Raw genomic sequence first — 21,897 nt, forward strand, 5'->3', positions numbered from 1 at the left:
CCACCCCACCCCTTATGCTCACTCTCACGCTCCTCACTCTGCTTCCTCATTCTCCTTCACCTACGCCTGTTATGTTATTTTTAACTCTAACTAAAACTTTTTCTATATATTCCTATCTTGTGTTTCATATTGGATTTGATCAAAGGCCCCACATGTCGGTTCTAATGCATTTATTAATTTGAATACGCTGCTTCATAGAGAGGGATGACGAAAATGAGCAGTTTGTATATTCCAAAGCAAGAGCACCGCACAACACAAGAAGAAGCACGCCTGCTGCAACAGTATTTCAAAAGATGAATGAACGTTGAATTCAATGCAGGAATTTGAAACTAATTTCGGGTTCGATAAATATAACCGAACCTGAATCTCGAAATGGCAAACGTTGTGTATCGATTGTGTTTTTAGTTGCCAATGTTAGATATGTATTAAATAATGAATAATTGTATACACTTTTGTTACACGGTAAACAATGTAAAAACATATTTATTTTTCTTTCCTTCTGTCTTTTCAATACAACCGTATCTCTTGAACCCATAGAAAAAAATAAATACTGTTTCGTGTCGTACTGACGTTGTAGTTTTTTTCTGTGAACGCACACACCACCGTTTCTGATACGCAAGCACTTTCTACCATCGTTAATGAATGTTATCCGTGATTTGTTTCGGGTTTGCGAATATATTTCGGGAAGGTATCCATTTTCGTCCACCACACTGGTCATTCCTGGATGAATTCGTTTTTGATCCTGAAGAATATTACATCTTTTGAATGCAGTGCATCTCACTTTTGCCGATGCCGACGCATCGGAATGATTTCTGCACACGTTTGACTATTTAGCACTTATTTTCTCCATTATCTGAATCGCTACTGTTTCAGGAATTGTTGATAAAACGCAACAACTACACAAATGGCTAGAAAAAAAACTAAATAAATGTAATAGTTTCTGTACCATTTCTGTGGGAACCGAACAACCAACGTATTCTACCATCAAAACAATAGTTGCGTTAGCGCACCAAACAGCCTACATAGATTAAACGCTTGAAATGTACATGTGTGTGTGAGCCGTAGAGCAAATGACATTTCAACTCGTCGTATATCGCTTGCTCTGTCGCTTGGGGAGAATATTTGTGTGCAAGTTGTATGTGCAGCAGCTTGGAGAATCCCAGGTTAGGTTAGGGAGGTTTTCCATCTTAAAGGTCCATTTAGTGATCGAGTGAAAGTGAACGTGAAATTTTGTTTTTTGAACATATTTCACAAAATTATTGTCCAAATATTATGTGTTATACACCAAAAGATAGGAAATTAAATTCCCCAAATGTTGGTATTTTTAAAGTTACTCAAATATTGAATTTAATATGTTTCCTTGTTATTCCCCGCTCACCATTAAATTTCACCGTGAAATCACCGTGGAAATCTTCATGGAGCGAATAGCTGTCAAATGATTGATGCGGTTCGCAATTACCGGTTTGCTGCGGCGAATAATTTGAATAGAACCGTTTCACTTTCAGAATAGTCAGGGAATTCTGAAATGGATTTCACCGTGAAAAATATTATTTTTAAATTCTCACAGACGAGTATTTAAATAAATTGATGGGGATTGTTATTTTTAAAATGAATAATTAATTCAACATTAATTGTTGTTTTTATTTTTTAATATTCTTTTGTTGTTTTTTAAATATTCTTTTGTTTTTATTTTACTGTCCCATAATGAAAATATTATACGTTTTTTTATTCATTCAATTTGTTTAACGTTCTTTATTCGTTGTGCGGCAAATGTTGCAACACAGTATTAAAAAGTCTGTATTTTCCATTTTCCATCAATTGTATCACCAACGATTGAAATAAACTTTTGCTATGTTTACGTTGTTTGTGTTAACTGAATGATTTCGCTTGTTTTGAAATGTCAATCTCCATCTGCCAGAATTTCACAGAGCGATTTCACGTTCACTTTCACTCGATCACTAAATGGACCTTTAGAGAGACATGAAATGTATGGAAAATGAAGGGACTGTCAAAAGTGTTCATCTTAGAGAGACTTTCCATCTCAGGGAGGTGACAGCTTTGGGAGGTTTTACTGTATTACCATCACCATTGTTGTTAGTATCGGTAGTTTGGTCTGAAAATAAAAGAAGAAGCAAGAAATTATTGCAGATAAATTAAAATCCTTAAAAATTATGGTAATCTATCAATTGATTATTATATTATGATGTTATTGCTGAGCAAACTCAGCAATTGATGTGCAATTTCTAAACTCAGTCAAAGCCAAAAATGTTATGTATAATGTTCCCTGGCATTTTTCTACAATATGCTCTTGGACACATACTATAATTCAGATCAAAACTATGTGAAAAGTCGATCCTTATCATCATCCTGTTATATTAACATGTACGAACAGTCTCTTGTACAACTATGTCGTTTAGTATACCGCAAGTTTTATTTCGAATGTATCCTTCATAAAAAACAAATAAAATAATAAGTATAGGAAAGCAAATAATACTTGTTTCCTTTTTGAAGTCCAGGCAGCAACTGTTTTGCTATTTTATTTTCCACAACTTTTATACTAAATTATTGGTCACCGAGTGACACTCACACTCCTACACGGCCTTTCCTGACTGTTCTTCCACCTGGAAGAAAGACTTACAAACATTCTAATCACCATAATTGTTCCACGGTTTCAAGCAATCCGTGGCTGTTGTCGTTACTTGTGGACCTTCTAATTCCTGGTCTAATTTCTTTACTTCTATTCGATCATTCGGAAATACCTTTGAAATTCTATAAGGTCCATAAAATTTAGCCTTCACTTTACGTCCTACTCCAAATTGTGTCACTGGTACACCCACCAAATCTCCTATTTGATATTTACGTACCGGTTTACGACGCAAATTGTAAGATCGAATATTCTCTTGCTGAATCCTTTCGATTCCTTGGCCAGCTAACTTTCTTAACTCAGCCCGATCATTTACAAATCCATTTTGTAATTCCTCTTCCAAAATGTTGTGTATAACAATATCTGCTTTCGTTTTCATTTTTACTCCTGTTAAAAGTTCAAACGGTGCCATTCGTATGGCACGCTGCCAAACTATTATTAATCGCAATCTGAACGTAACTGACATGCTTAAACCATTCTTCTGGGTTCTGAACCGATAACTTTGTCAAAGCAGGTATAATAATCCTGTGGATTCTCTCCACTTGTCCATTTCCTCGGGGGACACCCGTTACAATTGTATGTAATTCAATTTCGCGTTCCGCACAATAGTTTATAAATAATCCGGATGTAAATGCCGCTCCACGATCACAAACTATGCGTCTCGGATCTCCGAATATTTCTGAAACTATCTTCAACTTTTTAACCACTTCTTCCGCATTTGTGGTTTTTGTTGGGAATAACCATACGTACTTTGTAAATGCGTCCACTATAGTAAAAAGGTAATTGTATGATTTACGTGTCGAAGGCATCGGACCCAAATGATCCACATGGAAAGTATTGAGGGGCAACTCCCCCTTCGGGATAGGGTTAAGCTCACCTTCAGCCTTACCACGTTTCCTCTCACTCACAATACACCTAACGCAATTATCAACGCATTTCCTTATTTTGGACTCTATATCAGCAATATAGTAGTTATCCGACAAACGTTCTTTTGTCTTTTTAACACTAAAATGACCTTGCTCATGAGCTTCCCTGATGATGCTCGACTCAATTTGTGTTGGTATGACAACTTTTTCTTTACCATGTTCTGTCTTGTATAACACGCCGTTAACATTACGAAAGTCTTCGCAACATTCACCAGAACTTATCGCATTTCTAATTGCTGCTATTTTCGCATCTTCCTGTTGAGCCTGAATAATTCTTTTGCTCACCGTGAGAGATATTCGCATTACAGTCGCCCTATATAACGCATCTACATGTTTCATCTTTTCAGCCGATCGATGTTGAATCTGATAATCGAACTCTGACAACACAACGAACCATCTAGCGACTCTTGCATTTGGATTTACTTTCGACATCGATTGCTTGAATGCAAAACAATCTGTTATGACCGTAACCTTTTGTCCTAAAAGGTAATACCTGAATTTTTTCAACGATTCCACGACCGCTAATGCTTCCAAATCATACGAATGATAATTCCGCTCCGCACTGTTCGTTACGCGACTGTAAAAATAACAGGGGTGGAATAATCCATCTTCTACCGACCGCTGCACCAAGATTCCCGCTACCCCTTCCTTGCTAGCGTCTGTGTGAACTTCAGTTTCCGCACCGGGCTTGAAAATCATCAGCACTGGATACTGCGACAACGCTGCTTTGAGGTCCTCAAATGCACAATCAGCATCAGCATTAAAGACGAACTCAGCATCCTTCTTCAGCAGCACGGTCAACGAACGCGATCGTTTGGCAAAATCCGGAACAAATTTCCGAAAATAGCTTGCCAGTCCAAGAAATCGTTGCAATGCCTTAACCGTTCTTGGCTTCGAAAAATGTCGCACCTTCTCAATCTTTTCTTGCGATGGCTCGATTTTCCCTTCATACACAGAATAACCGAGGTATTCAACGCGCCTTTTCAAGAAAGCACATTTTCTCCAATTAAACTGCAGATTAGCCTTTGCAGCTAGCTCCATAACACGTCGTAGCTTGACGAGCCCTTCGTCCTCGCTCCTGGACGGAATAATAATGTCATCGATATACGACAGAATTTCACCCGCGTCGATCAATTCCTTGAACACTGAATTGATAAATCTGCAAAACGAACTGCCGCTTGTACACAACCCGAATGGTGCTCTCAGGAATTCATATTGTCCTTCTGTTGTAATAAACGACGTATATTTACAACTTTCCGCACTAAGCTTCACGTGAAAATATGAATTTTTTAAATCAAGCGTTGTATACACACGCGCCTCAGACAATGCATCAATTTGATCTTCAATGTTCGGTGTCGGGTATTTGTCGCGCTCTATCTTTTTGTTCAACTCGCGATAATCGATGCACACACGATGTTTTCCTCCTTTTTTTGGCACAACAACAACCGCACTGGAGTACGGACTAAACGATGGTCGAACAATTCCATCTTTAATCCACTCACGCACTTGCTCCTTCACGATTTGCTTTTCCAACGGAGCTAAACGACGAGGTCGCGCACACACAATTTCATCGTCGTGTACTTTGATCCTCATTTCACCTACGGTTTTGTCGTTTTCAAAGGAATCATCACACAACTTCCCACTCTCATAGTCCGATACTATGGTCAGCACCTCTTTCTCGTACTTACTGGGAACGTCCAACGATTCTTGCACACCACAATCCAAGTGATGTATCCATTGTTCGTCGTCTTGATCACAATGATCATTTTTCTCACGTATCTCTACCACATTATTAGAGATAACATACTCCACTGTGTTGAGGAAATCCATACGATCAGTACCTGTGTGTCGATTGCTTTACACAGAACCACAAGAAAGTTAATTTTTCTTTTTACGATACCAACTTCGGCTTTTACCAATAGCTCTCCTCTAACACACTGACGCTCTCCGCCATACCCGCGAACAATTCGATTACTGTTCTTATACTTCCGCCGAATTGTTTGCACTAGTGATGGGTTCTCGGAATCGCACCCACGGCTCCAAACCGCTTCCGAGCATAGCAACTCCGGCTCCGATTCCGACTAGGTTAAAACCACGATTCCGCCCGGAGCCGTCCGGAGCCGCCTAGTCGGCAGCCGGAGCCGTCGGAATCGTCGGAGCCGTCCGGAATCGTCCGGAGCCGTCCGGAACCGTCCGGAGCCGTCCGGAGCCGCCTAGTCGGCAGCCGGAGCCGTCGGAATCGTTGGAACCGCCGGAGCCGTCCGGAGCCGTCCGGAACCGTCCGGAACCGTCCAGAGCCGTTCGGAGCCGCTAGTTATTGCTAGCGCTTTATTTTTTTTTATTTTTACCAGATTATATAAAATTTGCTGATAGTCCAATAATCTAGGTTATATCATTGCCAACTAGCGGCTCCGACGGCTCCGGACGGCTCCGGCGGCTCCGACGATTCCGACGGCTCCGGACGGCTCCGGCTGCCGACTAGGCGGCTCCGAACGGCTCCGACGATTCCGACGGCTCCGACGATTCCGACGGCTCCGGCTGCCGACTAGGCGGCTCCGGACGGCTCCGGACGGTTCCGAATTCGGAGTACTGCACCTACCTTCCGGAGCCGCTTTCAAAATTTATGGAGTCGTTCGGAAGTGATTCCGTTTTTTTGTCGGATTTACCCATCACTAGTTTGCACCACGTCTTCGCGTAACAATGTCACATCGCTGCCCGTGTCGATCATTCCATCGAAGGAGTGTCCGTCAATTTTCACAGAAGTTGTCGTGTATCGACTAGTTATATTGTTCACTGCTGGTTTCAACTTTTTTGGGCAAGCTGTCGAAATGTGCCCACTGTCACCGCACGAATAGCACTTTGTTTTTTCCTCTTTTCTATTTTCTTTTTTCGGAACACTTTCAACCTTCTTACAGTCCTTACGAAAATGATCCATTTCACCACAATTATAACATGCTTTTTGTGGTAAAGCTTCCGTTGCCGATCGTGGATTTCTCAGAAATGGTTTTTCGGTTTTTCTCTCGGCTCGCTCCAGCAACACGAGCTCTTCTTTCAAACCCGCAATTGTTTTAACTCGATACAGCAACGCTCGAGTTTTGACCTCCGTAGTCACACCGTCAACTATGTACTCGATCAAACTATCCTGGTCGAGTTCGATACTCGCCGCAATCCTTTGCATCTCGTATATGTAACCCAACATATTTTCATTTTTTCTTTTCGCACGCGATGCAAGTTTCCGGTGAACATCCTTTCCCCTGACGATGGTTCCGAATTCTCTAATTAGCGCGTCACGTAGCTGATCATAATGTTTAATATCACGCAAAGTAGTCGCGAATTTCCTAGCCGTTTTCACGAGCTTCTTTCGGCACATGATAAACATTTGACTCTTTGACCACCCGGCAATGTTAGCCACGCTCTCAAAATCGGCGATCCACTCGTTTACGTCTCGACTGATGTCCTCGCCAAACGTCTCTATGCCATCTTCTACGTCGCGAAAGGAGTATGGATGGACATGATCCGATTTTTGCACCAATGCTGTGCTAACGGCTGGCATCGTTTCAACATCGAGATAACCGGTGGAACTCATGGGATCCTTCTCGGGATCACCTTCCATGTTTTCTAAGCCAGCGTCGACCAACCGCTTTGCCAGATCTTCCTTGGTACCGGCTGTTGGCAATCCGGCCGTTTCACACTTGCGCACTAGTCCCGTTCGCGTAAACTCTTCGATCAACTTTTCCATTTTTGGCTAATGGACACGTGTTATCGAACTTTCTACCGACGCGCGCAACACGCACTACACGCAACGCACACAGCAAAACCGGCGTGCACACAGCACACTAACCCGACGCACACAGCGTAATCAGCGTACACACAGTACACAACGCACACAGCGTAACCAGCGTACACACAGTACACTCTCAACACGCGAAGTGTTTACCACAGCGCACAAAGCACAATACACTTATTCGCGGAATTCTGATCCCGGTTGAGCCCCCATGTAGGAAAGCAAATAATACTTGTTTCCTTTTTGAAGTCCAGGCAGCAACTGTTTTGCTATTTTATTTTCCACAACTTATATACTAAATTATTGGTCACCGAGTGACACTCACACTCCTACATAAGTTGCACAGGATACGAATTTCATCAACACTTTTTTAGGACACTGCGTAACTGGCACAAATGCGAATATCACTGTTAGAATTTAGGATTTCACATTTTTGATTGGCCAAGTCAACAAGTTAACATTTTTTGTTCCTGAATAGAAAAGACTTGACGTACAAACAGAAAAATACCGGAAATATATTCCTTTTTATTGCAATGGTCAAACATATGAAGGAATAATAATAGTAGATTCACCGTACATAAAATTGGCCACTCTTTGCATGATGCATACTTAGCACATTTTACGCAAAAAGGACAATTTGAAACAAAAAAAAAATACAGGAACTTATGCAACAACTTACCATTTATCATATTTGGAAAAGAAATTTGAACTTCTCCGTCCGATCTGGAGCAAATTATCTGGTTCCATTCCGCCCCTGTTTCTCGCTCCAAATTTTCAAAATACCGCTTTCGCTGCCGCCGGAGGTTGAAATCAAAACTCGAAGACATTTTTTCAATTACTGAAAGCTAAAATAATCTTCAAAAGTTTTAGAAATGCTTAATTTTGCACTAAAATTGCTAACACACATCTTTTCACTTTACGCTGTTTGTTTACTTTTCGTTTCATTTGCCACTTGAAATGTCAAATGCGAATTTCAGAACGATAACATATAGCGGAAGAAGAAGTAGTCAATAAGAAAACTAAAAAACCGTTCGTTTAAACCAGTGATGTCAAACTCATTTTGGCTTGCGGGCCGGTTTGCAAACAAAAATTATCTTGCGGGCCAAGACAAGTCGGAAGGGGAGGGAACATTCGGAAGGAAATTAAATTCAACAGTGGTTTGGGCTACAAGAAGAGTCAAGAGCGTGTTTAAGTGTAAAAGGGTGCATACACAACATATACAAATTATTTTTCAATTTTCAAGGCTAAACCTCACCCAAGCCAGATAATGGGGTCTATGATACCTTCCACTAGTTTTTTTATATGGACTTTGACGTTTGGCGGCTTATTTGCAGCATGTTTTCCATACAAACAGCTCAGCAAAATAAGCCTGCGTATTTCTGATTAGAAATTTTTTCTAATGTTAGTTTCGATCAGCTGCTCGACAAATGTCAAAACATTTTTCTCATCAAAGCACATCAAAGCATAGCACGTCTGAAACAGGTTAGGCCATATTTGATTCGGCTGAATGTTGATTGATTTAGGATTTAAAAAAACAATGAAATTACATGAGTTTAATTATGTTAAGCTTTTTATGAAAAATAATACAATTTTTTTCTTGTGCCATGCCTATATTTTGAACTACATTTCGAAACTGCAATTCCTGTTTCATCAAAACGCAGTTCTACAAAACTGCAGCCTAATGTAATTCTTTATGCCAAAATGCTAGGTCCTTGAGGAATCCTTGCATGATGGTATTACCTGTCAACAATTTCCCGCTCGATTCTGCTCGATGTTTTGACAGATCCGGGCTAAAAATTTTAGCTTTCTAACTTAAGGTATCATAGACCCCCATAATGGATGTTCTCGTTCTTCCTTCGCGGGCCGGATCCGGCCCGCGGGCCGTATGTTTGACATGTCTGGTTTAAACGCTATAACACCCTGAAGAGGGAGCACGAGCATATTTTTCGTGTAGGAGTAACAGAGGCGGCATGCTAAAACCAACCGAATTTCAGTTACCTTGCCCGCAGGTATTGCATTTGCTTCAATCTAATAGGCGCTTTAGTTTGAATGAGTGTAAATGAGAGGCGTGTGAGTTGCAATGAGTGTAATTGAGCGGTTCCGTGAGTTGAAATGAGTGCACCGCGGCGATCGATTTCCCCGATACGGTCGATTTTGTAACCACCAACTGTGCTGTCTTCTGGGAGCTGTAACTCATCATTGTAAATTTTCTTTCCAATTCGATCTTTTGCGACAATTCCACTATCACCTTCGCTCCCAGATGTTCCCACGTACACATAAAGAAACTTACTTTTCGAATCACATATCGCCATCATAACTATGGAGTAGAACTTTTTGTAGTTGTACAATCAACCACCGGAATTAGCTGGGCACACTATTGGTACATGTTTGCCATCCATTGCATCAACACAATTCGGAAGATTCCGTCGGTAGGTTAATTCGTTCGCAACATTCAACCAATTTTCTTTTGAAAATTTCATGAACTCTCCTTTGAATTCTTGTATGATGGCATCACATACTTGATTTAAAACTACCGAAAACGATGGTTTGCTTATACGGTAGATAGATGCTATATGCCGACCAACTGCGCCTGAGGCTAAAAACTCGAGAACTATTACCAGTCTCATTTTGGGAGGTATTGCATCTTTTGGATGAGAAGCTACACAGCTTTTCAAATATTTTTTCAATCTCGCGTAAATGTTTTCAAATTCACTCCTTGTCATTCGAAAATTTTCCCTGAAGAATTCGCAGTGCTTTGCTATGTCGTCAAGGTGCGGTAGCAAAACGACCAGATTGATTACGGTCCCGAAGACATGGCTGTATATTTACGCTCCTTTTTCTTTTGTTCACCTTCTTCCTAGCGGCGCTTAAAGCTGGCAACAGACCGTATCATGAAGTCAGTATTTTAATTTTCCCAGACTGAACGTTTGAACGACTGAAACAAACTGATTCAGTTCACGTTTTTACTATGTTTACGTTTTGCTTGTCAGCCGAATGATTTCGCTCGATTTCAAATGTCATTCGCAAGCTGTCAAAATTTCACAGAGCGATTTCACGTTCACTTTCACGCGATCACTAAATGAACCTTAACAACGAACAGAAGCATATCGCTGACTCCCAGTAGGGTAAATTGCGCCTTCGAGCAATGTACCGGGCGGGAGTATGTTATAGAATAACAACGGAGTCGATAGTTGTTGTCGGTAGTTCACTCCTGACGTAAAATAAGTGACAATAGACAAGCGTGACGTTACCGAAGGGTCGGACGGAGCACTCGACACGCGAAGAAACGGTCATCGCGAAGGTATCATTTTGGCTAAAGTCTGAAACACGACCCCCCCACTCACGGTCACTCATCTGCGTGTCAATTTTTCGTACAGGGTGGTTCGGAGACTATGCAATGTGGCCTGAATTTGATTTTTTTTACAATTACTATTAAATTGTAAGGAGGTTTTCGCATAGTGAAAAGTGATTTATTCATCGAGGAACCAAGTTCCATACGCTGTTTGTGAAACCATAAAATTTTCCTCATTTTTGGCCCAACTTTGCCCCATAGCTCCGCCGGTATCCAAGATATCGCCAAACTTTCTTCTAGCCATGGCTAGATGGCACTTGTGGCTACATTTCGTCCATGCACCACTAATCGCTACCATGTCTGTGGCCGGAGCTATTCGCGAAAGCTCCAACGGATCGCCAATCTTTGACCTGTGGTCGATAGATGACACCAATTGCTACATTTTCTTCTTGGACGGCCATGCCCTCAGGTGTCTGTGTCTCGAAACATAATTAAAAAACACGCAACCGATTTCGAACCACCCTGCACGAAAGAAAGTCACTCAAATGAGTGCCCGTGAGTGGGGGGGGTCGTGTTTCAGACTTTAGCCATCATTTTTTGGAGACCAGAACAGACGCCGAAACTGTAAACTGTAAACGTTCCCACCTGTAAACTCCTCCGATGAAAAACGTTAAATAAAGGTAGTGAAAAGTTAAAAAAGCGTGTCGACTTATTTTGAATAGAATGTTACTTTGCAACATCTATCAAAAAGAGCAAACGATTTCTTAAGATAGGCATAACATAACATAAAAGTCTAGAAACTAAGCGTAAACAACCAAAAAATCCTTGCCAATGTTTCATATCATCGCACAATATCAAATTCGTGTCAGTGTTTCTACAGTAGCACGAGAGATTAAAGGCTTCAACTATAATTTAAAACGTCTGCATCTGATTCCTGAACGCCGAAATACGGAAAACACAATTTTAGAGCGTAAAGAATACGCGACAAATGGTGTTTGTTGATGAGGTCGGGTTCAACGTGAGTATGCGGACTTCTTCAGGGAGGTCGGGAAAGGGCACACCTGCAACGGCTGTCGTCCCAAACATACGTTCGCGCAACATATCAATTATATGCGCCATGAACAAGCAGGGCATATTGCACTATTCGATCCTTCACCAAGCCATAAATCGGGTAAATTTAAGGATTTTATTATCTAACTAAAGCGAGAGATGAGACTGAAACGAATTCATCGTTCGGTTATCATTATGGATAACGTACATTTCCATAAGTGCGCAGAAATTAAGGAAGCGATTGGCGAGGAGCAGGACCGTGCAATTTATTTGCCACCACATTCTCTATTTCTCAATACAATTGAGAATCTATTTAGCAAATGGAAGAATATTTCATTTCATTTCATTTCTGTAATTTATTGTAGGCCGCAAGGGTTTGACAATATTTAACTTAAAACTAAACAGTGAAGAAAAAAAAACTAAGACTAAAATAAGCTTAACTAACAACTGTGAAGTAGGACCGATCCCGAGAATAGAAAAAGAAAACAGGTAGTGTGAGAAAAGGGAAAGGAAAAGGGAAAGGAAAAGGACAACTATAAAGAAGTGGGTGGTGGTATGGTGGTATATGGTAAACAAACCCCAACAACGAAGCGGAGCTGATCGCAAGCTATTGCGAATGGAGCCACAACACTATCCGCAGAAGACTGTGAGGGCTACATTCGTAATATGTGGAGTTACGCATCTCGGTGCTTGCGAGGCGAAGAAATTTATGATTAAATACTTATATTACATATTAGCGTTAATACTTTATTTTACTTATACGGTACGGCCTGGCCGTATTGTTACAAGAAATAAATACATAAACATTGAAAGAATGAATCATCATAAACATTAAACACTGTTATGTTTTTACTTTGTTTTCCTTACTAAGCACTTGTTTTCCATATGCTTTATAGTTCCGTAGATCCAGATTCGGTAGCATACATAATAGAGATCGACGTTGATGATCTCCTATTATGTACATACTGTTATGCTATTTGGGTAATTAGAAATTGGTAGTTGGGAGCCAAGTATACCTCAGTCATAAGGACACCTTGGCTTCCTGTAACGTGTGCACAAATACCAATAAGAATAAAGCAGAGTGCAAGTAGTGAACTTAGCAAAAGGACGTGTTTTTTCTTTGCTCCCGAAATTCTTACTTGTGTCCTCTCTTGCTACATAAATATACAGTCCACTCGAAGAACACATACCTAGGATCTAGTAGTTCAGCTACCTCTTTGCGTTCATAACATTGGACAGCAACCTAACCGTGAAATCAGATTACCGCTTGTCCAAGTAAATCTTGACGATTACTTGGGTGTAGAGCATGCTTTTGTTCTGATTTACCATTACCAATCCCACCCAAAGTGGGTATATAAGGAGGTGTATTCATAGCATTTGATATATTCCCGACCAGCAATGTCATCACTTTTTACATGCAAACCTTGGGGAAATGCTGCAAAACTCGTGTACAAACACGAATCCTTTGATTGTATGTGTAGGCTGACATCCAGCCATCATTGATAATGACGCAGTTTGTTGTGTGCTAAGTGCGGAGTGGACGTGTTGTGGGAGTTAGAAAATATTATATTCTTTTGTGCGTGAGTAATGCGCCGAAATTTGCAAATATGCGCGTTGTTTTGTGCAGTGCGATGTTAAAGTGAGTGTTGTGCTTGTCTTTCCGTGCCATAAATGTGTGGTGTTAGTTTTTCTCCTCCACTACGTGCTTGCTTCGGCAAGCACATTGAGTTTGTAGTGAGGATAAAAACTTTCGTTACATGTTGTGGAAATTGCTTCGTTTATTACACACCGATAAATACAACTGGTGCTGTGTGTTGCGTGTGAAATAATGATTAATTTTCTTGTTGATTTTGTGTCGTAAATTCAACAAGTCGCAATTAGTTTGTGAATTGATTTTATGTTCGTATATTTATGCATCTTGGGTGCAGACTGCTGTCTGCTGCATGTTGAATTTTTTGACACTGCTGTCTGCTGCATGCTGAATTTTTTGACGCATCCTACAAGGTGTCTGTGGGACGTGCTGTTGGACGTCACGTATTGGTGTTGGTGTCCATACAAAAAAAACGGCTGTTTGTTACCCGGGTTGCCATTTTGAATTTCAGTTTGACAGCAGGGGTCGATATATGTATACCGATGAAGGCCACACATACAGTGATGTTATTGTTGACGATCAGTGCAGGTGCAGTAAGTGCCCACACTAATTGTAAAGTATTGAGTGGAACTTCGGCCAAGAATGTGGCGTGTCGTCGTCCTTCTGGATCCTACACATTACTCTACGCATTTACCGCTTATGGGTTCATCAGTGTTTTGATTGTGACAACGAAATAAATACGGATGTAAACATTTGCCATTCACCAACACACATGAACAAACGGATGGTATTTGACAACTGGGGTCGATCCTCTTTTTCCTACCAAATGTTCTACATGACTACACCTCCTTATATACCCACTTTGATCCCACCTCATTGATCGATCGAGCTCTTCTTCTTCTTCTTCTTTAAAGGTGATAGTGATTTTCCTCCTATGTTGGGTTCCCCGAACATAATCAGAGGCTTGACTATCGTTACAAGAGGAAGCCTTTCGGCTTATTTCTCTTTTCGTCTCACAGTTGCTCGGTTGTCATCTCGTCTATATCACAGGGTTTAGGTATCACAGCTTGTAGTTTTCGTTTGTCTTGTATCATGTGTCTATTTTGTTTTGTCTTTGGTTTAGTTTAAGTTTGGTCGTTTAGAGGCTGGCGTCACGTTGGGGGTTACCCTCTTTTCCTACTTCAAAACAGCCTTATTCCAACAGCCAGTACCGTGGGCCGCGCCGTACTCCGCCGTCGTCCACGAGCGCCAAAAGACCCCGGAAAGAGGTACGTGACAAACTGACGTTCGCGCTCCGCCGGCGGACCCCCGCGTGAGACACCCCCGTCCCACCTTGAAAAGGACTTCAATTTGTCGATTTCATTGTCGGACCCGAATGTCTCCAGCCGGGAGTCCCGCCGTCGGATGGCCGACCCCAGTCGGGCACACCCCAGTCCAGAAACCCGGCAACCCAAGATCCCGCCGTCAGTCCACGCGCCCCACCCCACCCGCCGGAGGAGGAGCCGTCCAAAGGGACGCCCCCCCCGTGACGTCCTTTTTCTCCCGTCTTCGTCTCTCCTCAATCTGGTTGTTTCTGATGTTTTGTATTCTTTGGTCTTTTGCTCTGCGTCTATTGTCTCTGAATGTGTCTTTGGTTGTTTTCCTGCATCTATTCTGTTTTTTGCCCTGCAAAAGTCAGATAGTTTCGTACTGTCGTGTCATATATTGTTTGTCTGTGTTATGCTTTGTTTTCCGGTAATTAACTTTTGTTTTTCTTTTTTCCTCTTCCTGTTTTCGATTTGATAGATGTAGATGGGGATTTCTTTCTTATTCCTGTCTTTTCCTTACAAAAAGGCGGATAAGGTCCCTCCTCCTATCCACTTCTATCCAAACTATTATATTTCTATGTTTTTTGATTGTATGTACTTAATGATTTTTTTAATTGTATCGCCTGATGTTTCTGTCCAATTTTTTTTGAAGTTCCATTAGTGTTGGTCTATTGTTGTCTTGAAATTTTCTACAATCAAATATCATGTGCCACCCATTGTTAGGTACTAGGCATGAGGTACATATTCCATTTTCTTTTATTTTCATAATAGCGAGCCAGTGATCAGAGTAATCGTGCCCCGATATAATCCTGTTGGCTATCCTTATTTGTTTTCCGTTTAGAGCTTTGTTCTTATGCCAGATTTCTTTGGGAAATTCCTTCTGAAAAGCGACGTATGTTTTTCCTTTTGTAAGTGTTGTCTTCGAGCTCCATGGTGCTTGTTGTTTATAACAAAGGCCCAACGTTTGACAGCCGAGACGAGCGAGCGAAATGAGGAGCGAAATGAGGAGCGAAACGAACGAGCGAGACGGTTGCGGACAAGTTTAGGGATATTCATCCGATCCGAAGGATCGCGGGCGGCTCGGATGAACTTCGGAAAGGAGTAACGACAGCGATCAGTTGGATAAAAAAGAACATAAAAGTGCGTAAGAAGGGACGCTAGTTCTCTTTTTTTCGGCAGAAACAGCATTAGAAGCAACAGTGATTTTTTAATTATAGATTGTACTTTGTTATTAGAAAAACTGTTTCTTTATACTTTTGTCAACGGTTGGAAAGACGCAACAGCGCTTTTAAGAATAATTTCAGCGCGCTTCTTTTGTCCCTTTGACGTTCCATATGGCAGCAGCGGGTAATAATTTGGATAAAAGCTTGGCTTTTCCCACGGGCAAAAGTTTCGTTAAGCATGGTTGCACAGTGGTTGCACAGTGCTGCTGTGCAACCTCACTGCAACCATCCGTTGTGTGCATGTGTTAGTGTGAGCATATTTGAGGCATTGCACAGTGGAATTTCTCAATGTATATAAAATGACACGAAATACAATTTTTTTTTTGTACTAAATTCAAATTATATTGCAATTATTTCATATTACTTTGTATGTATACGTTACATACAATAATATAATCAGATTATTTCAATGAACATACTTACGTACATGTCTTGACTACTGAAGCAAAGTATATAAAAAGAACATAACTTTAGCCGGAATAATGAGAATAAATAATTAAATTTTTAATGCATGGTGTCGGATCACTATTCTGTACTGCTTTGTCAAATGTCATTGTCAAACATCCGAATTTAAAGAACGGAAAAGCACAAGCCTAAAAAGACAATAAAAGTGGCATGAGTAGATTACTAAATATATAGTGTTCAAAATACTTTACTTACATGGTGTTTATTGGCTGTCTGTGATTTTTTATTATACACGGTGTTATGGTGCACCTTGTGTTGTCGGAACCACGCACTGACAGCCACTCAGCTATGACGAGCGATCGTCATAAGCAGGACGTGTGCGTGAGTGACGTAGGGCACTGACCGAGGATCGGCTCAGCGCGCAATCGAGAGCAGTTGCAAATCAGGAGTCAAAGAGAACAGAGATAGGGAGCGTTAGGTGTGCGTTGTGCGTTGCGTGTACATGTTCGTTAATTAATTAATAAAGTTTTATTATAAGTTTGCGTCACCCCAAAAACACTCGGTCAACCTCATTCACAGACGCAACAGTGGCGACGAGGATGGGATACATCGTCGACCGTAATGGATTAAAACCAAACCCGGCAAAAATAGCAGCAATCCTCAACCTTCCTGCACCAACAGACGTGAGTGGTGTTCGCTCATTTTTGGGAGCGGTCAACTATTATGGAAAGTTTGTCCCAAAAATGCGCGACCTTCGTTACCCGCTGGACAATCTGTTAAAGAACGACGGCAAATTCACTTGGAATCAACAATGCGAAAAGGCATTTCGCACGTTCAAAGAGATCCTTTCATCAAAGCTACTTCTTACGCATTACGATCCGGCAGCAGACATCATTGTCGCAGCGGATGCATCATCCGTGGGACTTGGGGCAACGATCAGCCACAAGTTTCCGGACGGATCAGTGAAGGTAGTTCAACATGCTTCACGGGCCTTATCAAAAGCTGAACAGAACTACAGCCAAATAGATCGTGAAGGATTAGCCATCGTTTTCGCCGTCACAAAATTTCACAAGATGCTGTACGGCCGACACTTCCATCTGCAAACCGATCACCGGCCCCTGCTTCGTATTTTTGGATCGAAAAAGGGCAGTCCAGTCTACACAGCGAACCGCCTGCAGAGGTTTGCCTTGACGTTACAGTTGTACGACTTTTCAATAGAGTACGTGCCTACTGGATCGTTTGGAAACGCCGACGTCCTGTCTCGACTGATCAGGGACTACGCTAAGCCGGAATCGGACTACATCATCGCTAGTTTGAGTTTGGAGGATGATTTAAGGTTCGTAGCAGTGCAAGCTATTAATTCATTTCCTCTGACCTTTGTAGATGTGCAGAAAGCTACACAAGAAGATACATTGCTAAGGAAACTCAGTCATTATGTAACGGACGGATGGCCCCGTAACGTATCTTTCGGGTCGGAGCTGGCACGATTCCATCATCGGAAGGAAGGCTTGTCTACGGTAGACGGCTGCATTTTGTTCGGGGAGAGATTGGTGATCCCTGAAAAGCTTCGTGCCAGATGTTTGACGCAACTCCACCGAGGGCATCCAGGCATTCAACGGATGAAGGCGCTAGCCAGAAGTTACGTTTACTGGCCATCCCTCGATAATGACGTACAGGATGTTGTTGCGACTTGTCCAGCCTGTGCCGTCGCAGCAAAGTCTCCACCACACTCAGCTCCAGCACCGTGGCCCAAAGTTAGTACGCCTTGGCAACGGGTCCACATCGACTACGCAGGACCTTTAAACGGCGAGCATTTCTTGGTAGTAGTCGATGCGTTTACGAAATGGCCCGAGATCATCAAAACGTCCAGCACCACGGCGTTAGCAACCATAGCAATATTGAGATCGATTTTTGCACGTTTTGGAGTGCCTGTTACTATCATCAGCGATAACGGCACACAGTTTGTTAGCTCAGAATTTAAGGAATTTTGTCTAAAGAACGGCATAAATCATATTACTACAGCACCTTTCCACCCACAGTCCAATGGCCAAGCCGAGCGTTTTGTCGACACGTTTAAAAGGGCAATCAAGAAAATCACATACAATGGACTGGGAATACAGGAGGCCTTAGATATTTTCCTTCAAACATATCGCTCAACACCAAACGCACAATTAGAAAACAGTACACCAGCAAAGCTAATGTTTGGAAGGCCAATACGTACATGCTTAGAGTTATTACATCCCGTACCAACCCCTTTGTTAGAAAGTCAGCATGGAACAAGAAGAGGATTTCAAAACGGTGCTCCAGTATATGCTAAGTTGTTTAAACCTAATAGTTGGGAATGGGTACCAGGTACTGTTGTAGGAAGCATAGGTAGAGTCATGTACAAAATAAGGACTAAAGAACGGATAATTCGATCCCATATTAACCAGTTGCGCAAGCGAGCAGGAGACAATGAGAGAGTTACACAGGATGCGAATCCAAAGGTTGCATTAGATTTTCTAATGGATACATGGAACATCCCTTTATCATCTAGCATTCAGTATTCCGATCCAAGAAGTCCAACCCCAATACTGAATCCACCAGCAGCAACCGTTATGCCAAACATCCCGACGGTATTTTCACCACGCCGCTCTTCTAGGCCTAGAAGAGTTCCGCGTAGGTTTGATGCATATCGCCTCAATTAAAAGGGGGAGATGTTATGGTGCACCTTGTGTTGTCGGAACCACGCACTGACAGCCACTCAGCTATGACGAGCGATCGTCATAAGCAGGACGTGTGCGTGAGTGACGTAGGGCACTGACCGAGGATCGGCTCAGCGCGCAATCGAGAGCAGTTGCAAATCAGGAGTCAAAGAGAACAGAGATAGGGAGCGTTAGGTGTGCGTTGTGCGTTGCGTGTACATGTTCGTTAATTAATTAATAAAGTTTTATTATAAGTTTGCGTCACCCCAAAAACACTCGGTCAACCTCATTCACAGACGCAACACACGGCTTATCTGTGGCAAAAGAGAAAAGAATGGAAGCTGAAAATATAAAAAAATTAAAAAGCCTGTAATTCGGGATGAGAATAAATTGCAAGGATACCGAAATGTTGGCATTCAGGCCAAATATAATGTAATAAATTATTGGCATTGAGAAATGTATTTTCTTATGAAATGTTTTGATAGGATTGAATTAATTTTGGTTTTACTCACATTTCATGAACTGGATCTATAGCCACAGCAGCTGCCAGGATACCTTACTGCGAAGCATGGTAGAGCAGAATTTATTATCTTAAATCACAAACTTTTTCATCACAAACATGTCTGTCAATGCTGCATACAAAAGTAGATGTTTTGTTAGGCCAATAATCACCAGAGTCATTATATGTCCATGAAATTATAAAGAATGAAGAAATGTTAATAGCGTTAAATGATCGACTGAGGAACCAGATTTTCTTTCGTTTGGTTTTAACTTGGTTGAACTGTAAAGTAGACCCAGACGAAGGAAAATCTAAGCAGCGAATGAATAATAGTGTGTACTTATTGTTGGAACCATCCTTCATTGCGCAGTGCTCCTGGACAGGATATGCAGGAAAGCTGGAAGGAAAGAAAGTGGAGTTTTCCAAATACCTCCAGGTTGTAGAAATGTTTAAAGTGGTAGGAAAATGCACAACAGATGACGAAGTAAAAGAATTTTTACAACAAAAATTAAGAATGCAAAAACTAGGTTGTTAAGGTTCAAATCTTTGAGAAAAAGTAGTTGTAAGAAACCCTATACTGTGAATAAAAAGAGTTAGAGTTAAAACCCTATTTTATATACGTTGTGTTTTATAATAATAAATGTTAGTTAATAATAATTGCATGCAATAAAAATATGCTAGTACTATTGTACTACTACTACGTACAAATACATGATATAAAAAATGAAACTTAAGACGAAATCAATATTACGTGTATTAAAAGTGCAAAGACTACTAAGGCTGGAAAGTATGCAGTAAAGGAATGTATGCACATGCATCAGATGGATCACGATTAAGAGGAAAGAGGAAAAGAGATCGAGAAGGCACGGGAACCTTAACTAATTTGCATTTGACTAATCTAATAGTACTTCTGCTCTAACTGAAAGAGCGCTGTCTACCTTAAACATTCCTAAACCGGCGGATGACATTTCAAGAATCCCGATATCATCCACCATTTCAATGTTAAATAATTCTTTCATACTAAAATATTACATTCCAACCAAAATAATCGAATATACTTCATTTTTATATGCAGACTAAAAAATTACAATCGCGTATTTGTCGAAAACCATTGATCTTTAACATTCGGTGAAAGAAGAAAACTATCCGTTCTACCAGCCGCCTGCTCCAAACATTTAGTTCCCGATTTAATACCCAGATAACCACACTACGACCACAAAGTCTGATATGGGTCGCAGAATTTTTATTTGCTCTACAGTACGACTTTGTGGTCTTAATAGAGGATTGGTTCGAAATCACGCTATTTTATACCAAAGTGTTGTGGGTGGTCTTGGGGGAAGGGCAGGAAGAGGAGCATAAAATTTGGAATGTTTCAGGAAACTTTCATGATCGATTGAAACTTTCAACATTCGTTCATCTGTCAATGCAATACATCGAAGGCGTCTTCTTTGCTTCGCTTTAATGTACTCCATTCTTATTCATCTGCTTGATGCGGTGCGCTACAGTGTGTTTTATTTTGGATTTTGTGTAATGTTTAAGGGTAGTTTTTGTACTTTAAATGTAAATTTTACAAAGAAAAGTACTCATAGTGCATGAAAAAAGTGAAGTACTGTAAAACAACACTACCAGGCGATGGATTTTTCATTCAGAAAATGCAGCGTCCTTTGACAGCGCCGTCATCGTTTGGCGCAGTAGTGATGGTTGGTATTTTTATTATAATCAATTGATTAAAAAAACCTTTTATCTATATAATCTATTCTTTCCATACAATAGAATCAACCCATTTTGTGCAGATATGAGGATCAATGTTCCCGATAGTGAACAGTGTCAAGCCAAGTCGGCGTCGTGTTCAAAGCAGTTATGTGTGTATTTACCCGTGTGTGTGCGTTTACTTCTAAGTGACATTATTTTTGTAAACATTGAACGACGGAAATAAAGAAATGAAAATGAATTTCAAAAGCTTTAGTTCCGAAATATTTCATGAAAAATTTCAAAATGACGAAAGAAAAGCTTTCCTACCACAAACGAAAAATTTCATTATTATGGTGCATTTGATATAATTATGGCCCGTTTTATGTCATCCACGAAGTCTTAATATTACTGCTGTAAGTGATGCTTTAAGACCGATATCAGACCGTCTTATATAGGTCTTCGAACGGTCGGATATCGGTTTTTGGCTATCTGGGATACACTTCTTCAGGAACTGTGAATGGTTTTCGAATGGGTATGACGAAAAACTGTCAAGTGGCCCATTTACTAGAACTTTGTCATATATGTGAATCAAGTTATGGACTTTGCTCACCAAATTCGAACCGTAATGTGCGTGAAAATCATGTACGAATTTGTTTAAAAAGCGTTTTCCAATCGGCCAATACTTCTTGTGAAAAGTGTAGCAAATAATAATAATATGCTTCATACTTAAATTTTTTATATATTATTAAACTTATGTAGTGCAGAAACGTCCTGTACTCGGTGCCTTTCCAAAAAGCTTG

At 41.0% G+C, this 21,897-nt stretch overlaps 1 protein-coding gene and 1 long non-coding RNA gene across 2 annotated transcripts; both read left to right on the forward strand.

Moving 5' to 3' along the window:
- Positions 1–15,208: 15,208 nt before the first annotated feature.
- LOC125769617 (uncharacterized protein K02A2.6-like) lies at positions 15,209–20,011 on the forward strand. The gene is made up of 2 exons (XM_049438412.1): positions 15,209–17,539; positions 17,606–20,011. The coding sequence occupies exons 1-2, from the start codon at positions 16,822–16,824 to the stop codon at positions 18,907–18,909; spliced, it is 2,022 nt and encodes a 673-aa protein (XP_049294369.1). The 5' UTR covers positions 15,209–16,821; the 3' UTR covers positions 18,910–20,011.
- A 42-nt stretch (positions 20,012–20,053) lies between these two features.
- On the forward strand, positions 20,054–21,599 carry LOC125769728 (uncharacterized). The gene is made up of 2 exons (XR_007419094.1): positions 20,054–21,105; positions 21,179–21,599. It is a non-coding gene; the product is annotated as an uncharacterized LOC125769728 (long non-coding RNA).
- The last annotated feature ends 298 nt before the right edge of the window (positions 21,600–21,897 follow it).

The sequence above is a fragment of the Anopheles funestus genome, chromosome 3RL (assembly GCF_943734845.2).
Source record: "Anopheles funestus chromosome 3RL, idAnoFuneDA-416_04, whole genome shotgun sequence".
Classification (NCBI taxonomy): Eukaryota; Metazoa; Arthropoda; class Insecta; order Diptera; family Culicidae; genus Anopheles; species Anopheles funestus.